Source organism: Phyllostomus hastatus, unplaced genomic scaffold (assembly GCF_019186645.2).
Source record: "Phyllostomus hastatus isolate PE091 unplaced genomic scaffold, TTU_PhHast_1.1 phas_scaffold_317, whole genome shotgun sequence".
Classification (NCBI taxonomy): Eukaryota; Metazoa; Chordata; class Mammalia; order Chiroptera; family Phyllostomidae; genus Phyllostomus; species Phyllostomus hastatus.
In genome coordinates, this window is record NW_025334023.1 from 12,160,325 (window position 1) to 12,178,224 (window position 17,900).

At 36.8% G+C, this 17,900-nt stretch overlaps 1 protein-coding gene across 4 annotated transcripts in view; it reads right to left on the bottom strand.

The window, feature by feature from the left end:
* DLG2 (discs large MAGUK scaffold protein 2) overlaps positions 1–17,900 on the bottom strand; it is a 1,902,487-nt gene that overhangs the window by 1,142,631 nt on the left and 741,956 nt on the right. For 2 of the 4 annotated variants that reach the window (XM_045817835.1, XM_045817832.1), the window contains exon 1: positions 7,971–8,202. The exons of the other annotated variants lie outside the window; for them this stretch is intronic. In XM_045817835.1, coding sequence (XP_045673791.1) covers positions 7,971–8,072 — 102 coding nt within the window. In that variant the 5' untranslated portion in view covers positions 8,073–8,202. Of the gene's footprint in view, positions 1–7,970; positions 8,203–17,900 lie in introns of those variants that run through there. 4 annotated transcript variants of the gene reach the window in all.

Here is a 17,900-nt window from a genome sequence, read left to right on the forward strand (position 1 = left end):
GCCCAAGTCCTAAGAAGGGTTAATGTTTCAGTTTAAGATGTGAGACCAGAAAATATTAATATTCCAGGTCAAAACAATCAGGCAGAAGTCCTTCTTACTCAGCTTACTTGTTCTATTTATGTCTTAACTGATTAGATGAGGCCCGCCCACTTTAAGGAGAGCAGTTGGCTTCACTAAGTCTAAAGATTCAAATGTTAACCTCATCCAGAAACACCCTTACAGCACCCAAGATAACATTTAGCCAAGTGCCTGGTCACCTCCTAACCCAATCAAGTTCAAACATAAAATTGACTATCATACCAAGGTAAAACATTGAGTATTGCACAGTCTCTTTTAGCTCTAGGAGGTTTGACAGCACAAGAAACTCTGAGGCAAACTACTAAAAGAAAATGACAAATAAACTATAACAAAATACACACTATTTATTTTTACAGTAATTTACTCAGCAAACATTTATAAGTACCTATATAATTCATTTATTCATTTAACAAATATTTACTGATTACCTTTTATGGAATAGACGCAAGTCTATTTACTCAGTCTTTTAGGCACTGTATTAAATGAATGTGATATCGCCCTGATCCTAAGGAGCTCACAGGTGAACAAATAGAATCAGTAAACAAATTTACAAGTGAATATTATAATTAAGATTTAAGCATTAAATATTGGATGTGATGGGCATGCAGCGGTAATTTAATTCAGAAGGGATTTGGGATATTTTATTATATGAACTTTGGAACTTTACCTGGATATTCATGGGTACAAGGCAAAAGGCTTCATGACAAATATAAGTCTGAGGTTCTTCAAGATTCTGGCATCTGTGACTCAACATTCCTTCTTGTGAACATGCTTTAAGGACTGTACAACTTTAATCCTCCTTATCTTTTGATATTTAGGCTCTCCACTCTTCCCCTAATTGTTTTTTAATATTAAAAGTAAAATGTGGAAAGGACCTTGAACTGGCAAGTGTACTTTGTCAAATGGAACACAAGCCCTATGCAACCTGCTTCTTAGAGACACTCAGCACTTGTTTCACTCATTAGCTCATTTTTCATTTTCTCTTTCTGGGTCAGATTTAATCTAGGATTTTTTTGTGTGTGTGTGTGTGAATTACGTAAACTTTTAGATTCTGCTCTTTGTTGCATAAAAGCATTTTAATAATGTTTTGGTGGGCTAAAGTACATCTCATTTACTGATGGATGCATTTCATTGTGCTGACTGAAGAACAGTGTTCAGTTGACTATCCACAATCTCCACCTTGTCACCAGTTTGCAGAGTGGCTTTAATAAAATGGAAGATGAAAATATGTACTGAATATTTACCACATTTCAGGCATTGTGCTAAGTGTTTTCATATGTGTTATATCACTTAATTCTTACAACAGTGCTGTAATCAAGGTGTTGTTTTTCCTGCTGTTCGCAGATAAATGTTGTTAGTTTCTCTTCTCTCACCTTGATTTTTAACTTCTACTTCATAGTTAGAGATCATGGCATAGAAAAATAACACTGTGTTAGAAATTAGGAGACCTGGTTCTAGCTATGGCTCTGTGATTTGCTGTATGCTTTTAGAAAGTCGCCTCCTCTCTATATAGTTTAATAATCTTATTTGGCAAATGAGCAAATTAATATTATAGAAAAGGATGTATTAGATCAAACTCCTCTTAAAAATTATTTACAATAAGGCTGAGCCCTTTGACAGGAGTGCCCTATATTCAAATTTATGTTATTCCCAGAAAGGTATGTAAAATAAATTTTTTGCAAAATGATTCCTAACTTAAAGGCACTCATAGGAAGTTGCTGTTTGAAAGAGCCCTATAGTTAATTCTGGAAATGAGTGTAGGCTCTAGGTATAAACTGCTTGGGCTCCATTTTTGGCTTTGCTACTTAAAAGCTGTATGACTTTAGGTAAGTTACTTAAACTTTATATGCTTCAGTTGCCCTATCTGTAAGTTGGAGGTAAGTATTATACCCAACTCTAAAGGTTATTGTGATAATTAAGTGAGTTAACTTTTGTAGAGCATGTAGAACAGTATCTGGCATATGGAAGCAGGTTAATGTGTATGTGTTGGGACAGGACTTATGTCTTGACAGTGTACACAGCTGTTACTTTAAGGCACACATGTTGAACATGAACAACTGGATTTTTTTTATATTAGATATTTTTAAACTTGGACACACCAACATAGTCATGGAACTCCTATTAAAGCCTAACAAAATCTTAACCTTATTCACAGGAAAACAAACTAATTAGCTGCTATTTATAAATCCATACAGTAGAAGAAAACTGTTTAAAGCTCAAGAGTATTATGACATATAAAGTAATCTGTGGCACTGCAAATTTATACAGGCATCTTTAAAATCAATGTAGCATACTCATAATCAACAGTTTAAAAATATTTAAAAGATATGTCTTAGTAATTCTATTTATTCTAGGCTATCCAGAGGAAATAATGCCAAATACAAAAAATACTTCTTCTCCAAGTTATATATTTTATTTTATTCTTGATAGTAGAAAATTTGGGTAAAAAATCTACATATCCAAAAATAAGGATGGTTATGTTATACAGCAATTAAAACATATACAAAAATCCTAATATAATCTGCAATCATTCAAAAGTAAACTCTATGTGATTGAAAGTATAATTAAAAAATACACTATATGTAGACCAACAGTATCAAAATTGTACCAGGATAACATACACTAAATATTGACAGTTTTTTTACCTCCAGTCTTTTGGGACAATAATATTTTCTAAAATGTGTTCTATTTTTGATTTATGTTTTTTTAAACTTATTTCAATGAGTATGTGTTACTTTCAAATAAAGACAAAGAACACACTAAAACAGTCAAACATTGGCAATATTAAAAATATTCTCTTAGAGAAAAAATGTCCTATCAATGACAAAAACACTCTGGGACCAGCACTCTTATAACAAAGTTGGCTATGTATAAATTAATAAATAAGCAAGCAAAATCACTACATTATAGAGACTTCCTACAAAGAAAAGGAGACCTAGGAGAGGCTGGATAATGCCACAGGGTTTTAAGGAACTGTCCACCAGAGAGGTGCTGACAGGCATTTGATACTGGGAGATACAAAAGCACCCTCTGGAGGCTGGGATTCCACAGCCTACTTCCCTTTCCTCTTCTTCCTCTTTCCTGAGATCTCTTCACCCTTCTATCATCCTTTTCCCTGTGCTCTACCTTTCCCTGTTTTCCTGATATTATGGAGATGAAAAGAAATAACACTTACAAAGCACCTAGAATATGTTTAGCTTTTATAGATGTTTAATCAAGCTAAATTATTTTTCCCCTTCCCTTCTACCTTTCAATCCCCTCCTTTTTTTTCTATTTTCTTCCATTTTTACCTCTTTTTTATTCTCATTCTTATTTATTTGGGGAGTCACCATACAGATGAGAGGAAGTTTGCTTTCTACCGGATGATTCCTTTCTGTTGAGAGCTAAGGCAGCTAAATGCAATGTTTACACATTCCCCATGGGTTAAAAAAAAACAGGTTCCAGGACTCTACAGCATTTTCAAGAACTTTTCCTTCTCCTAATCCATCAAGCAGGATATTAAAGGCACCTAATGTGGCCTAGGAGCTTGACGATTTGATTCAGCTGAGCTGTTATGTTAACAAATGGCTGTGGGGGTTCAGGGGAGAAGTTCCCTAAGGTATGAACCATATTTCAATGGCATCTTCTTTTAAGTTAAAAAAAGAGCAAAGGACTAATTATAGAGAACATTACACTTACAAAAACTCTTAGAATATTAGTGGAAATAACAAATATTCCATGTTTTGTTTTGTTTGTTTTGCCTCAGAAATGATGGCTGGAAAGGGGAGAGTGAAGGGAAAGGGACTCATAGGGGCTGCTGACCCTTGTAATGCAGATATGGGCAAGATAAAGAAAGAGGGAAAAGGGCCCTGGCTGGCATACCTCTGTGGATTGAGCGCAGGCTGCAAACCAAAATGTCACAGGTTCGATTCCCAGTCAGGGCACATGCCTGGGTTGCAGGCCACGGCCCCCAGCAACCGCACATTGATGTTTCTCTCTCTCTCTTTCTCCCTCCCTTCCCTCTCTAAAAATAAATAAATAAAATCTAAAAAAATAAATTAAAATAAAAATAGCACAATATTTAAAAAATATATCTTTAAAAAAAGAGGGAAAAATACATAGGCTTGGCTGCAGAATTACATTCAGAGGTTGAATTTTTGCAGGTGGGGAAAACAGTAAGAAAAGTAAAGCAGATGTCTATTTTCAGATAATGACATGAAAACAACCAAGAGGGGTACAGCCTTTCAGAAGGCCCCTTTCTCTGTGGAAAGTACCTTCCTGAACCAGCATATTATAGTAATGGCATATGGACTGGGAAAGGAAGAGGACTGATATAATAGAAAAATTCTGTTTTGGAAAACAAACTCTTGTTCCCCTATGAGACTTTAAGGTAAAGGAAGAACTGTGAGTGTTCTGTATTTTAGAGAAGGAAGTGGAATTATCTCCCTTAATAGACTTGTAATTCATGAAAGAATGGTGTCATACTTACATTTGTATCTTTAATGCCTATCACAGTGCCTGGGAAAGAGCCTAGCATAGAAAGATGCTTCACATATATAGTCATAAATTCTATAGTACATTAAATAAATTGAATGACAGGATACAGCAAAGTAGGGGGAGGAAAAGGGCTGGAGATTGCTAAGTGACAAAATAAAATTATTTGGGATTTCTGCCTTGAAAACTCAAGTTGCTCAACATCCTTCAAGCCATTATTAGGCTTTGGAATAATAGGAACACACAGTTTAAGAGGGTTTTTTTGGAAACTAACAAAGTCTGGCCTACACACAAACATGGTTTTAGACTTTTCCATGCTAAATATCCTCCAGGATAGACAAACAAATAACCATCCTAATAATTTTAGTTTCAAACTTACTAGATAATACTGGAAAGCACACATTTTTGGAGGCTCCAAATTCACAGCTATGTCTTCATGAGGTTTTTTTCCCAATAATTATTTAAATTCCACTTTCATTGCTCAAATATTCAACTAAAATACTTATTTTATATTTTTCCTTAAATCAATGTTATAATTAATATAGTCATCTATAATTAGTCATAATTATTATGACTATATATAACTATATATAGTCATATATAATTAATATAGTCATAACAATATCATTTGACCTTGAGACCATGGCAGATAAGAGCTGTATATTGCCACATCCCCAGTGTCTAGCATTCATTGGTTGCTCAATGAACATTTGCTGACTGAATGGAACAATGGTATCAGGTTTTTATTAATTTTCATAAATCCACTTTGTTTTGCAAATGTTTTACCAATATGTAAATTTTTACATTTCATTAAAACACTTAGCATAGAGAAAAATAACTTTAAGTGAAGTAATGATCAAGCTCATAATAAAAATTAACAATTTATCAAAATAACTATCCTAACAATTAAAGAAGTTTCTCCTGGAAGTGATGGGCTCCCTTAGTGGAGCTATGAATATAATTGAGGCCATATCAAAGTATTAATCATTTGATGAATGCATATGTACTTATTTAAATTGTATTTCTTGCATCGGCATCATAATATATAATGCCATAGGTATTTTACTGTGCCCATCCTACCTATGAGAAACTGAAACCTTAGAGAAATCATATATCTATTAAGTGGTACAACTAGTTTTGAAATCCAGGCCTATATGACATAAAATTATTTTCTGTTGTCATCTGCCAGATAGTGTTGAAGAATTTCACTAGAGAAAGGCTAGAATAGAAGGTTCTATTATTCTCTTTATATCTAAAATTCCAAGGTGGGAGCCTTACATTAACCAGCCCATAATAAACCAACCATTCAGTATAGTTATAATATTATTACCAACTTCATTACACAGGAATTATCTTATTTAAATGCTTAGAAAAATGAAATGGGATAGACTTTCTAAAAGTGTTACTTTATTTTCAGAGGACTGATTTATTTTCCAAAGAATAATATCTACCAGTACCCATGATTTGGATGTTTCAGTCTACTGACATGGTTCTGTCTCATAAACTGACTCTGTTAAACCAGAATACCAAAAGAAAGAGATCATAAAAGAAAGTTCAACTAATGTAATTCACCAGCCTTTAAAAAAATAGTGATCTTGTAGATCACTATTTAAAAAAATAGTGATCTTGTAGATCACCTCCCTCCAATGATCTGGAAATCATGGGAAAACTTAACAACATAAAAGAAATCCCTTTGAAAATGAGCTTTAAGAGTTGAATGTATATTTACCAGCATCTTATTTGATTATCAACTTGTGTTCAATTTCCCTTGACAAATAATTCATTTATATTAATAATCATTTAGCACTGCAAAGCACTTCTTGTAAGGTTATGGGAATGGATTTTAAACAGTAGACATTGCTAAGATGCTGTTGTAAATACAGAAAGAAGAGTGAATGAACAGAAGCATGGAGGGAGGCTGGCTGGTCATCTGAGGAGAGGAGCTAACAAGTTACTTATTGGTGATGTTCATTCACATACATTTTCCTGACATGGTGAATACACAAACCTCAACAACTCTAAGACCTTTTTGCAGATTTCAAAAGGAGTCTAGCTACTCTACTCTTTAGTATAATCACTATTTTTTGAAAACTGACTTGAAGGTGCAGCCTATCATACTGAGTAAAATAACTCTCTAGCAATAACTTCACCATTAGATGATTTTATGAAAGAGGCCACTGGAGAATGTTAGAGCTCTGGCAGATCATCTCATCTATACCTCCCAATTTATAGAATAAAACATGAGGCTCAGAAAAGAGAGAGGATTCTATAGCCATAGTATAAGACTCATAGTCCTGACTCCCAATTTTCTCATTAAACCTACACTCCCTATGAGCATTATCTATGAAGTTGAATGTGTATGTTTCATTAACTTGACTGCCTAATATGCTTGTCAGCTGTCCAATCCAGTCGCTCCTGTTGTGTTTCAGTACAACAGGGATCATGTGATTATTCACTTACAAGTGTGAATTTTTAGTTATTTCAGATGATGCTTTCTCCTTAGAGTCAACATAGTTGCCACAAAAATGTTTTATACAAACCAGCTTTTCACAAGACAAAAAAATGAAGGTGTGTACCTAGGAGTAAGGGTCATGTGTTCATACAATTTGTGGGCTCTGAGCACTCAAATGCCAAGTTCTATGCATCTTTTTCTGGGGTACATTATTGAGTTCACTAAAAAAAGTTTCAGACAATGAGCAATGAATGGTAACCTGCTTCAAAAACCTTCAAACACCATTACCTTCGTAATATCAATCACCTTTACAAAAATCTGGGGTGGGACGGTTATTCACTAGAAACTTCACTAACTGCGCCACCTCCTGATAAAATTTCTGAGTGTTGATTTCAAGTAGATTGTATAAGCTCAGAGAAAAATACACAATTGGGGGCAACATGAGCCTAGCTCCATTTTTTTTCCGTCTAAAATAAAAATAAGCTCCTCAGCTTTAAAAGTGCCAAACTGCAAACTGATACATTCAATTTCATCTCAAGTACATCTACCACCCCAGCTAACCCTGTCTGATTGCGGGTGGTGCGATCAGGGCTCCAGGCAGCGGTAACCTGTGATGAGTTCCGGAGCTCGCAGATGAGCGGCCAGGAGCCCAGTCACTAACTAAATGTACAATGAGATCCCCAGCAGAGAGCAGCCTAAGGCGCCCCCTTTCCAAGCATATCTGCTCTTGGAGTCTCTGTACATCAGAGACCACGGTCCTGTCACGACCGAGTTATCAACCCAACATTGGATGCCAGAATATTAGTGTACTCTCCAGGCCCCCAAACCCAGCCGGCTCCCAGAGAGAGCACAGCAAGTCATAGCTTGTCACTCTCCCGACAGGCAGACACATAAACAAATAACAAAAGAATTGTTCGCACCCCCATGGGAGGCAGCATGCATTAAAAAGACATGAACCTCGTCCTACCTTGCATCCAAACATCAACGACAAAGTGTTGTTGGTGCAAGCAACTTTGCAGTGGCAAATCATTGGTGTAAAACAGTCAGGGTCCTTAACAACAGGGGACATTCCTTTCGGGCTGCGGCAGTGGCAGCTCACTGGGGGACGCGAACACAGTGCTCGCCTGGCATGTGGAGCGACAGCCTAGACCGGGCAGCCGCTTCTATCGCTGCCCCCTGCGCCCCACACAGCCATCTCAGCGCCGGGGTAGAAGCAACACGGAGGGCAAGTAACAAGCGTCTCGGGGTCTCCCTTCCCTGGGGAATGATGCGTGCGGGGGAGGGACAGAACCAAGATGGGTTTCCCCCTCTATGGTGAATTTGGGGGAGGTAAAATTTTAAATAAATAAATAAATAAATAAATAAAAATAAAAGGAAGCCAGGCACTTAGAGGAGGGTTCAAAGGAGGTGGGGCAGTATTAGCATGTAAAAGGATGTGCCCGCCTACTCGCCCCAGTCACACAAGATTGTCATGAAAGCTGAAGGGGGCTGAAATTATTCTGTGAAGAAAAAAAAATACTGCAGCTCCGAATTTGGTAAAAAGCCAGTGGCTTGCAGCAATCCAGAGTCACCGTGGGGAGCGCTGGCCGGGCCAGTAAGGTAGGAGGGAGGGGCCAGAGGACGGAGAGAGTGTGGCGTTGGCCAGCTGAGCCCAGCTGCCAGCGGCCCGTGCGCTCTGGGCCACCTAGGAGTCTCTGGGATGGGTGTGCTAAGGCTCTCGGCTCAGACTTGACCCAGAGACCACACTCAGCCCCCTCTGCTGCTGCTAGCTGAGCATGGGCGACTTCCGAGGCTGAATCCCTGAGAAGGCAAAGCTCATGGAACCCTTCTCCACGCATCCTCTGGGCCCTCTGACAAAGGTGTGCCTGGGCTGGTGGCATGCAAAGGGGCAGCAGGTAGAAGTGGGCTGGAAATGGTCTCCCTGGGGCCTCGGGCCCTTGACCTCTGGGGCAGAGAGCTTACTCCCTCTCTGGATGGTAGATTCAGGCTTGGAACCAAGGCTTTATTTGATACATTTTTCAAACTCACAAAGGAAGAGTCCACCCCCTCCCTATATTGACTTCTCACAAGCTCCAAGAAGCCCCAGAAGTATTTATGTAGTTCCGGAAGTATGAATGTCAAGGCTGGTGGATGCTTTACTGGTTTTGTTTTTCCTTTTCTTCTTAAAGTTAGGTTGTCAAAATTGCAAAAGACCAAAAATTATCAGCATGTGGCTGGCCCAGCTGCAAAAATGCTTATTGGAGAAAAAACGATAGGCAGGGTTCAGACAAGAAAGTGGATAAAACTAGCACTCTTTGGGTGCCACCTAAGTGCCTGGCACTATGCCTCACAGACAGCAGGTGGAAAGAGAGCAGGGTTTGAAATTAGCGTCTGGAATCCGACTCTGGTTCTGGTGATGAGTGTGACTTGGCATAAGTCACTTACAGTGCCTGAGCCTCTGTTTGCCCATCTGTCCATGGGGCTATTGAACCCTGCCTTACAGAGTTGTCAAAATAAACAACACATTTCCGTGGTAAGCTCCTGTGGTACCTGGCAGTTGCTCTTGACTTACGTAACTTATTTCATGTCTTAGCCTGAGATGAAAAGGTTACTGGAGATATTTCCTTAGAGGAGGAAACTGAAGCCCTAAAAGTTATATCATTTGCCCAAGTCACACAATCAGTAAGCCATGAAGGTGAGGTTCAAAGTGGTGGAGGAGAGTGGAAGCAACTTCACAGGTAATATTACACACTTCTCCAGAAGCTAGTTTCAAAGTCTCCAGATTTATTTGAGAAGGTTCAGTCCTATCATATTCACATGAATCTGGTAGTTTCAAAAGTATCTTTCTAATTGGGCATTGAACTCAGATCTTGGCATACAGCAGCAACAACATAGTCCTAAACATCCATAGCAAACTCTTCCAGAGCCATGTTTTCCTGATGCATTTCCACCATAATGTCAGACCATATGCACTCTAAATTTATAGGAGCCTCAGTGACACTATATTCTTCAGCCTTATAAAGTTCCAGCAAGAACAAAAGAACAAAACAACTTGCAAACCACCAAGTCAAAGGTACTGCCCTGTAAACTATTTTTTATTTGCCCACATTCAAAACATCTCATCCTCCTGTCCCAAGTTACTGGGAACCAAACTCAATTGCATCAGAATTCCCTGGGGAGCTTATTTAAAAAAAAAGTAATAATAGAATTCTCAGGCCCAGCCCTACATTCTTATTCCTTAGCTTAAGAGGGTAGCAAAGAATCTACTATGACAGTTAGGGTCTCTGCTGAGAAATTATGGGTTCTGCCTACAAAAGCAAGACCTCTTAAGGGGAGTTGAGGCAAATCTGGTTCTAATTGAAGGGGGCAGCTATGCCTCAGGCTTTGGGATACTTATACCAAGTGTTAGAGTCCTTACCCAGTTGGTTTCTCTATTAGGAATCAAGATTGCTTCAGTCAAGTTCTTATCTAGGGGCTGTTGGGGCTCAGGAGGTCTAATATATGTGGCTTAAACAGTCGATCACATTTAAGGAGAACTCTGGTCTGGTGATGCCTTCTGTGGAATCTTAAAGTCACGTTCACAGATTAAGTGTATCCCGTAGCATTTTATCCCTTTATGCTACCACAAAATGTGGGATTGTATGAGCACTTCCACCTACAGAGCATCTATAATTATGGTTGTTTTTGCAAGGGAGACTGGATTCTAAAAACCTTGTACAATATTTCCCTTATTCATTAACCTATAATTTGGATTTCAAATACCCCAAAAGTATTGTATGCTCTATATTGTGATGTTCCAATAATATCTAACACAGTCTTTCCCTAATGAATTACCCAAGCTAAGGCTGACCTCCTATTCTAGGGCAGCATTAAAGGCTGTTATGTTCAAGTTATTTCCCATTTTAACATCTGTGCTGGTTTAGATTGAGACAGCCAAATAACAAAAATATAAAGAATATGTATATTTAATTTGTTTGATCTTTTGTTTAATTTTAATCAAAGAGAGTTCATTTGGCTCTCTCTCTCTGTACTCACACACACTTCCCTGTGTGCGTGCTTGTGTGTGTATTGTATATTTGTGATCTGTTTATACGCATCTGACAAAATACTTTCTCTTAATTCTTGTCTCTCAATAATAGCTCTGGGGTGAATTGAAGGGGAGGGGAAGAGAAGGGGGAATGTGGTTTCCATGACAATGCATTCCATAGTTACAGCCAGTAACCACTATGGTTAAAAAAAAAATGAATCACTATTACCTTAAGATGGGAACACACTTCATTATTGGTCTGAAAAGCACTAATTTGGGACTATACTGCAGGGGGGTGTACTGCAATATTTTTAGGCAGAGATATTAGTAGGGAATGCCAGGAGATGATGCACTCATTTTAATAGTCAAAATAACCACCCTTAATTAGACATCTCAGTGATTGATAACACAGTTCTTCCTAATAATCATCACTTTTGCAAAATGATACATGACAACTATATACTATTAAACTTTTTTTTCCTAATCACAACTTTTCTCAAGATGAACTCAGTCATACACACAAAAAAAGCCACAGGATCATCAATACATATGACTAGGGTTTAATTTTAATCTTTTATTATTGTTACTATTATTTCATATCAGAAACTGCAATAGTTAAGAAGCATTAGTTATTTACACATTTTTTTCTTTGCTGATACCCTTCATACCAATTTTTTAAAAGAGGTGGTTCATGTTGGAAGGGAAAAGTGTGTATTGGACAGTAGGAGCCATGGTGTTGCTTCATACTGACCTGTGTGACTTTTAGCAATCTACTCAGCCTCTCTGAGCCTCAATTCCCTTGTCTATTAATATGAAATGGGTATACTAAAGCATCTCTAAGTTTACTTCCAGTGCTGAAGTTCTCTGAGTGGGCTTCCAAATACAAGATCTTAAGGATTTGAGAAGTCATTTTATTCAGTCACCTGTCTTCAGAAAATCAACTTTTCTGTAGTGCTTACTATTCAATATGCTCTAATATAGTGTTTGCTAATATGCACCGTTTGAAATTCAGCAGTGTACCAGATCCTACTTTTGATTATCAATTGTTTGTACCTCTTTTGAACTCCTTATTCAGTGACATCATGGCAGTAGCTTAGAATCAGCCATGGAGGAAGTACTTACACAACATAAATTGGCAAACATGATGGATCAAGATGTTTTTCTTCACAGAAATATTTGCCAACACATCACTGGTTTAAGTACTGTATCTACATTAACTTATTTAATAACTACAACTACTAAATCATACCCTTCCAAAAAAAAAAAAAAGAATAGAGAAAGCCAAACCACAAAGGGATTAAGTAACTTGCGTAGGTGAACAACTTGAATACTAGCTAGTCAAATGAATAAACTAACAAACATCTTGATGCTTTTCAATCACAGATGTGTATTTCTCCCTTATGTTAGATGTCCTCCATGGCTTGGCTGTAACCCGTGTTTCCATCAACAAAGAAGCAACCCCTCTCAGGGTTGGGATGGTCCCATGGCAGAAGGAAAGTGATCAATGGCTAGATATACAGTGACTCTTAATGTTTCTGTTCAGACATTACAAACATCTTCCTGTTCACATTTTATTAGCCAAAGCATGCCAGTGGGTTAGGACAGGATAATCCTCTCACAGGAAGGAAGGAGAAGGTAGTAGAAACAATAACACAAACAAGGGTGATAAAACTAGAATTTGAACCCAAGCAATTTGACTTGAGGAGCCAAGTTCTAAACAAACTGGGCCACTTGGCTTGTTACTTATAGCTAAGACATCTCAACTTTTCACCTGCTTTCCATGATAGGGTTTTTAAGTAGTAACACTTGGAGGGAATTCTCTTCTGTGACTCCTATAAAAAAAGCATAGTAGATTTCAAAAACATAAGACCTTTGAAACCAATCAAGACACACTAGGTTTTGCCACTGATTGCTGTGTGATTTCAACTGTTATTTTCCTTTCCCTCACCTCCCTTTCAGTTAATCTTTAAGTAGAGACATTTTCCTGCAATTAATTCATCAATAAGTTTTTGTACCACAAACTATATTTTTATCTCTGAGTTTCCTGAAATATGTAAGGCAGAAAGGTATATAAATATATGCCTTCCAGCCATCAATGAGTTTATAAATTGAAGAGATTATCAAGAAATAAAGGCTAATAGCTCTTTCTGAGAGTATACACAATTAAGTACTAATAACTGTAGTTTAAATCCATAAGAATATTTGACCAACCTAGTTAATGTCTCTAACTGCCACTTCCTATTCTATAAAAAGATGATAATGCTATAGGATTGCTGTAAGTCTTAAACAAGATAATCTATTTCAATACGCCTGTCACTCATCTAGTTCATGCTAGGCACTCAGAAAATTGGAGAAGCTTTATATTAATTTTATAATTTTTGTATCAATGAAAATTTACTGTAGAGAATAAACCTATTAGAGCCAGTGAGTAAAATCTCTTTATTCTAAACAATTCTAACACTTTAACTTTTCCTCACAAATTGTATTCTCCCCCAAAGTCCCCAGCCCTTTTCTCAGCTGGCTCATATCCCTCTCACTGAGGAACACGCAACTGCAGTGAGGGTTTATATTAGAATCAGGCCCCTCTCAAGTGACTCCCGTGACTGTCATGTTTTTCCCTCAACTGTCCACTCTGCCTGTGCTCTTTGTCATTTCCAAGTCCTTCATTTCCACTCACCTGCCCTGGAGCATAAACTCATTTGGGTTAGTCACAGTTAGTGACTGGTTGACCTTTACTTGAGTCATATTTTGCAGGTTAGCTTGACCTTTATTTGAAATAATTTTCTTGTTTATTTGTAGTTTGGAATGATTGAGTCAATACGTGAAAGAATGAAGAACAAATGAATGTGTGGGTTATGCCAGGCTTTCCACAGCTCCTGGTTGAACAGCAGAGATCTTTGTCTCCTAACCCAGCCCCCGTCACCCTCCCTCCTGGTTGGAAAGAGGACAACCTTTATCAAGGAAATGCCAGCCCATTGATTTGGAATCAATTTTGATAATTTGTTTTAGCAGCAAGTGTTTTCAAATAACAATTTTCTCACCTACACTGAGGCAAGGCAAAAGCTGGCCTATAAGGCTGCTTATGATGTTCACTTTCATCACCCTGATGGCTATGCTGAAAAAGCAGCTACAAATTATCACCCTCTGTACCACCTGTGAGAATTTCTTCAGTAAAAATGAAATAAATTTAAAAAAGAACACTTCTTAGGTCTTTTTGGTCACTAAATTTGATCCCAGTGTGGAAAGAATAATATTTGAGTCTTGTTTCCAGTCCCAACTTTGACATTTATGTGACTCTAAGTCAATTAATCACTTTGAGGATTAATTTTCGCATCCAGTAAAGAGGGGGAAAGGTTGTTAAATGGTAACACTTGTATTACAGGGTGGATTCACTGAAATACCATATGTGAAATTACCATTGCCTGCTATATATTTTTCATAGCCAAAAATAGTATTTTTAATAATATTTATTATATGTACAAAAGCAAAAGTTTAGTGTATAAATAATTTTAAAATATTATCATGCACAAAAAAAATTTGAAAGTACTCATAATTCCATTGCCAGAGATAAGTAATCTTAATATTTTGGGGTTATGAATCCTGTAATATTTCAAGGAAGTTGTGTTCAAAATGTATATAGTGATGCTGCTTTTGAATATATCTTTGATACCTATCCATGCTTTTATTTATTTTTATTTTTATTGTGTTTTTTACATTATCTCTCAGTCCCCTTATATCCTCCTCCTCCCACAATCACTACACTATTGTCCATGTCCATGATCCTTTTTTCTTTTTGCTCAATCCCTCCACCCCTTAACCTTTCCCCCCACCAACTAGCTGTCATCCTGTTCTCCATCTATGAGCCTGTCCTCATTTTCCTTATTAATTCAGTTTGTTCATTAGATTCTACATATGAGTGAAATCATATAGTATTTGTTTTTCTCTGATTGGCTTATTTCACTTAGCATAATGTTCTCCAGGTCATTCCATACTGTTGCAAAGGGTGAACTTTTCTTTCTTACAGCTGAGTAGTATTCCATTGTGTAAATGTCCCATAGTTGTTTTATCCACTCATCCATTGATGGACACTTGGGCTGCTTCCATATCTTGGCAACTGTAAGTAACGCTGCAATGAACACAGGGATGCTTATGGTGTTTCGAAACAGTGTTTTGGGTTCCTTTAGATATATTCCCAGAAGTGGGACCACTGGGTCAAAAGACAAATCCATTTTTAATATTTTGAGGTGTCTCTATACTGCTTTCCACAGTGGCTGCACAAGTCTGCATTCCCACCAGTGGTGCAAAAGGGTTCCCCTTTTGCCACATCCTCACTAGCAATTGCATTTTGACTTATTGATGACAGCCATTCTGATAGGCATGAGACTGTATCTCATTGAGGTTTTAATTTGCCTTTCTATGATGATAAGTGATGGTGAGCATCTTTTCCTGTCTTTTGGCCATCTGTATGTCCGCTTTGGAGAAATGTCTATTCAGGGCCTTTGCTCATTTTTTAATTGGGTTGTTTGTGGGGGTGTTTGGTGTTGTTTTGTAAGTACTTTATAAATTTTGGATATTACTCTCTTATCAAATGCATTAGTGAATATGTTCTCCCCATTCTGTGAGTTGTGTTTTTATTTTATTTTGTTGAAGATTTCCTTTGCTGTGCAAAACCTTTTTTATTTGATGTAGTCCCATTTGTTTATTTTTCTTTTATTTTCTTTGCCTGGAGAGATATATCTGATAAATTTCTCAGGCAGCAATGTCCAAGACTTTGCTGCGTATGTTTTCTTCTATGATTTTTATGATTTAGGGTCTAACATTTAAGTCTTTGATCCATTTTGAATTTATTGTGTGTGATGTAAGCAAGTGGTCTAGTTTCATTGTTCTGCATTATCTGTCCAATGTTCCCAACACCATTTATTGAATAAACTACCTTTAGCCCATTTATGTGCTTGTTTCCTCTGTCAAGTATTAATTGACTGTAAAGGCAAAGGTTTATTTCTGAGCTCTCTATTCTGTTCATTGATCTATGTGTCTGTTTTTATGCCAGTACCTTGCTGTTTTGATTACTATGGCCTTATGGTACAATTTCATATTAGGTAGTGTGATTCCTACAACTTTGTTCTTCTTTCTCAGGATCGCTGTTGCTATTCAGGGACTTTTGTGGTTCCATATACATTTTTGAAATATTTGTTACAGTTCTGTGAAATATGTCATTGGAATCTTGATAGAAATTGCACTACATCTATAGATTGCTTTTAGGTAGTATGGGCATTTTAATTATGTTAATACTTCCTATCCATGAACACAGTATGTGTTGTATCTTCTTCAATTTCTTTTCTTAGTGTTTTATAATTTTCCAAGTATAGATATTTAATACCTTTGGTTAGGTTTATTCCTAAGTATTTTAATCTTTTTGAAGCAATGTGAATGGGACTGTTTTCTTGATTTCTCTTTCTATTAGTTTGCTATTGGTGTATAAATATGCAACTAATTTCTGGATATTAATTTTCTATCCTGCTACTTTGCTGAATTCATTTATCAGTTCTAGTAGATTCTTGGTGGAATCTTTGGGGTTCTCTATGTACAGAAGCATGTCATCTGTGAATAAAGGCAGTTTTACTAATTCCTTTCCAATTTGGATGCAATTTATTTCTTCTTGTCTAATTGCTGTGGCTAGGACTTCCAGTACTATCTTGAATAAGGGAGGTGAAAGCAGACATCCCTGTCTTGTTCCTGATCTTAAGGGGAATGCTTGTAGTTTTTGCCTATTGAGTATGATGCTGGTGGTGAGTTTGTTATTCACGGCCTTTATTATGCTTAAGTATTCTCCCTCTGTTCCCACTTTGCTGAGAGTTTTTATTATAAATGGGTGCTGGATTTTATCAAATGCTTTTTCTGCATCTATTGATATGATCATGTGGTTTTTATCCTTCATTTTGCTTATGTGGTGAATCACATTTATTGATTTGTGAATGTTTTACCTACCTTACACTCCTGGAATAAATCCCACTTGAACATGGCATATGATTTTTTTTGATGCATTGCTGTATTCAGTTTGCTAATATTTTGTTGAGGATTTTAGCATCTATTTTTATCAGAGATATTGGCCTATAATTTTCTCTTTTTGTAGTGTCTTTATCTGGTATTGGAATTAGGATAATGCTGGCTTCATAAAATAAGTTTGCAAGCCTTCCATCCTCTTGAATTTTATGAAATAGTTTGAGAAGGAGAGGTGTTAGTTCTTCTCAGAATATTTTATAAAATTCCCCTATGAAGCCATCAAGTCCTGAGCTTTTGTTTGTTGGGAGTTTTTTGATTATTGCTTTAGTTTCACTAGGTGTAACCTGTCTATTCAGATCCTCTGATTCTTCTTGATGTATTTTTGGAAGATTGTATGTTTCTAGGAATTTATCCATTTCATTCATATTGTCTATTTTATTGGCTTATAGTTGTTCTTAATATTTTCATACAATCTTTTGTATTTCTTTGGTGTCAGTTTTTATTTCTCTTCTTTGATTTATGATTTTATTTGTTTGGGTCCTTTCTCTTTTTTTCTTGATGAGTCTGGTTAAAAGTTTGTCAACTTGTTTAGCTTTTCAAAGAACCAGTTCTTGGATTCCTTGATTGTATTTCATTTATTTTTGCCCTAATCTTTATTTTTTCCTTCCTTCTGCTTACTTTGGGCTTTTTTTGTTGTTCTTTTTCAAGTTTCTTTATGTGTGAAGTAAGAGTGTTTAGCTCAGCTTTTTCTTATTTTTTTGAGATAGGCCTATAATGCTATGAATTTTCCTCTTGAGATAGCTTTCTCAGTGTACCACAGATTATGGATTGTTGTGTCCTCATTTTCATTTGTTTCAAGGTATCTTTAGATTTCTTCCTTGATCTCAT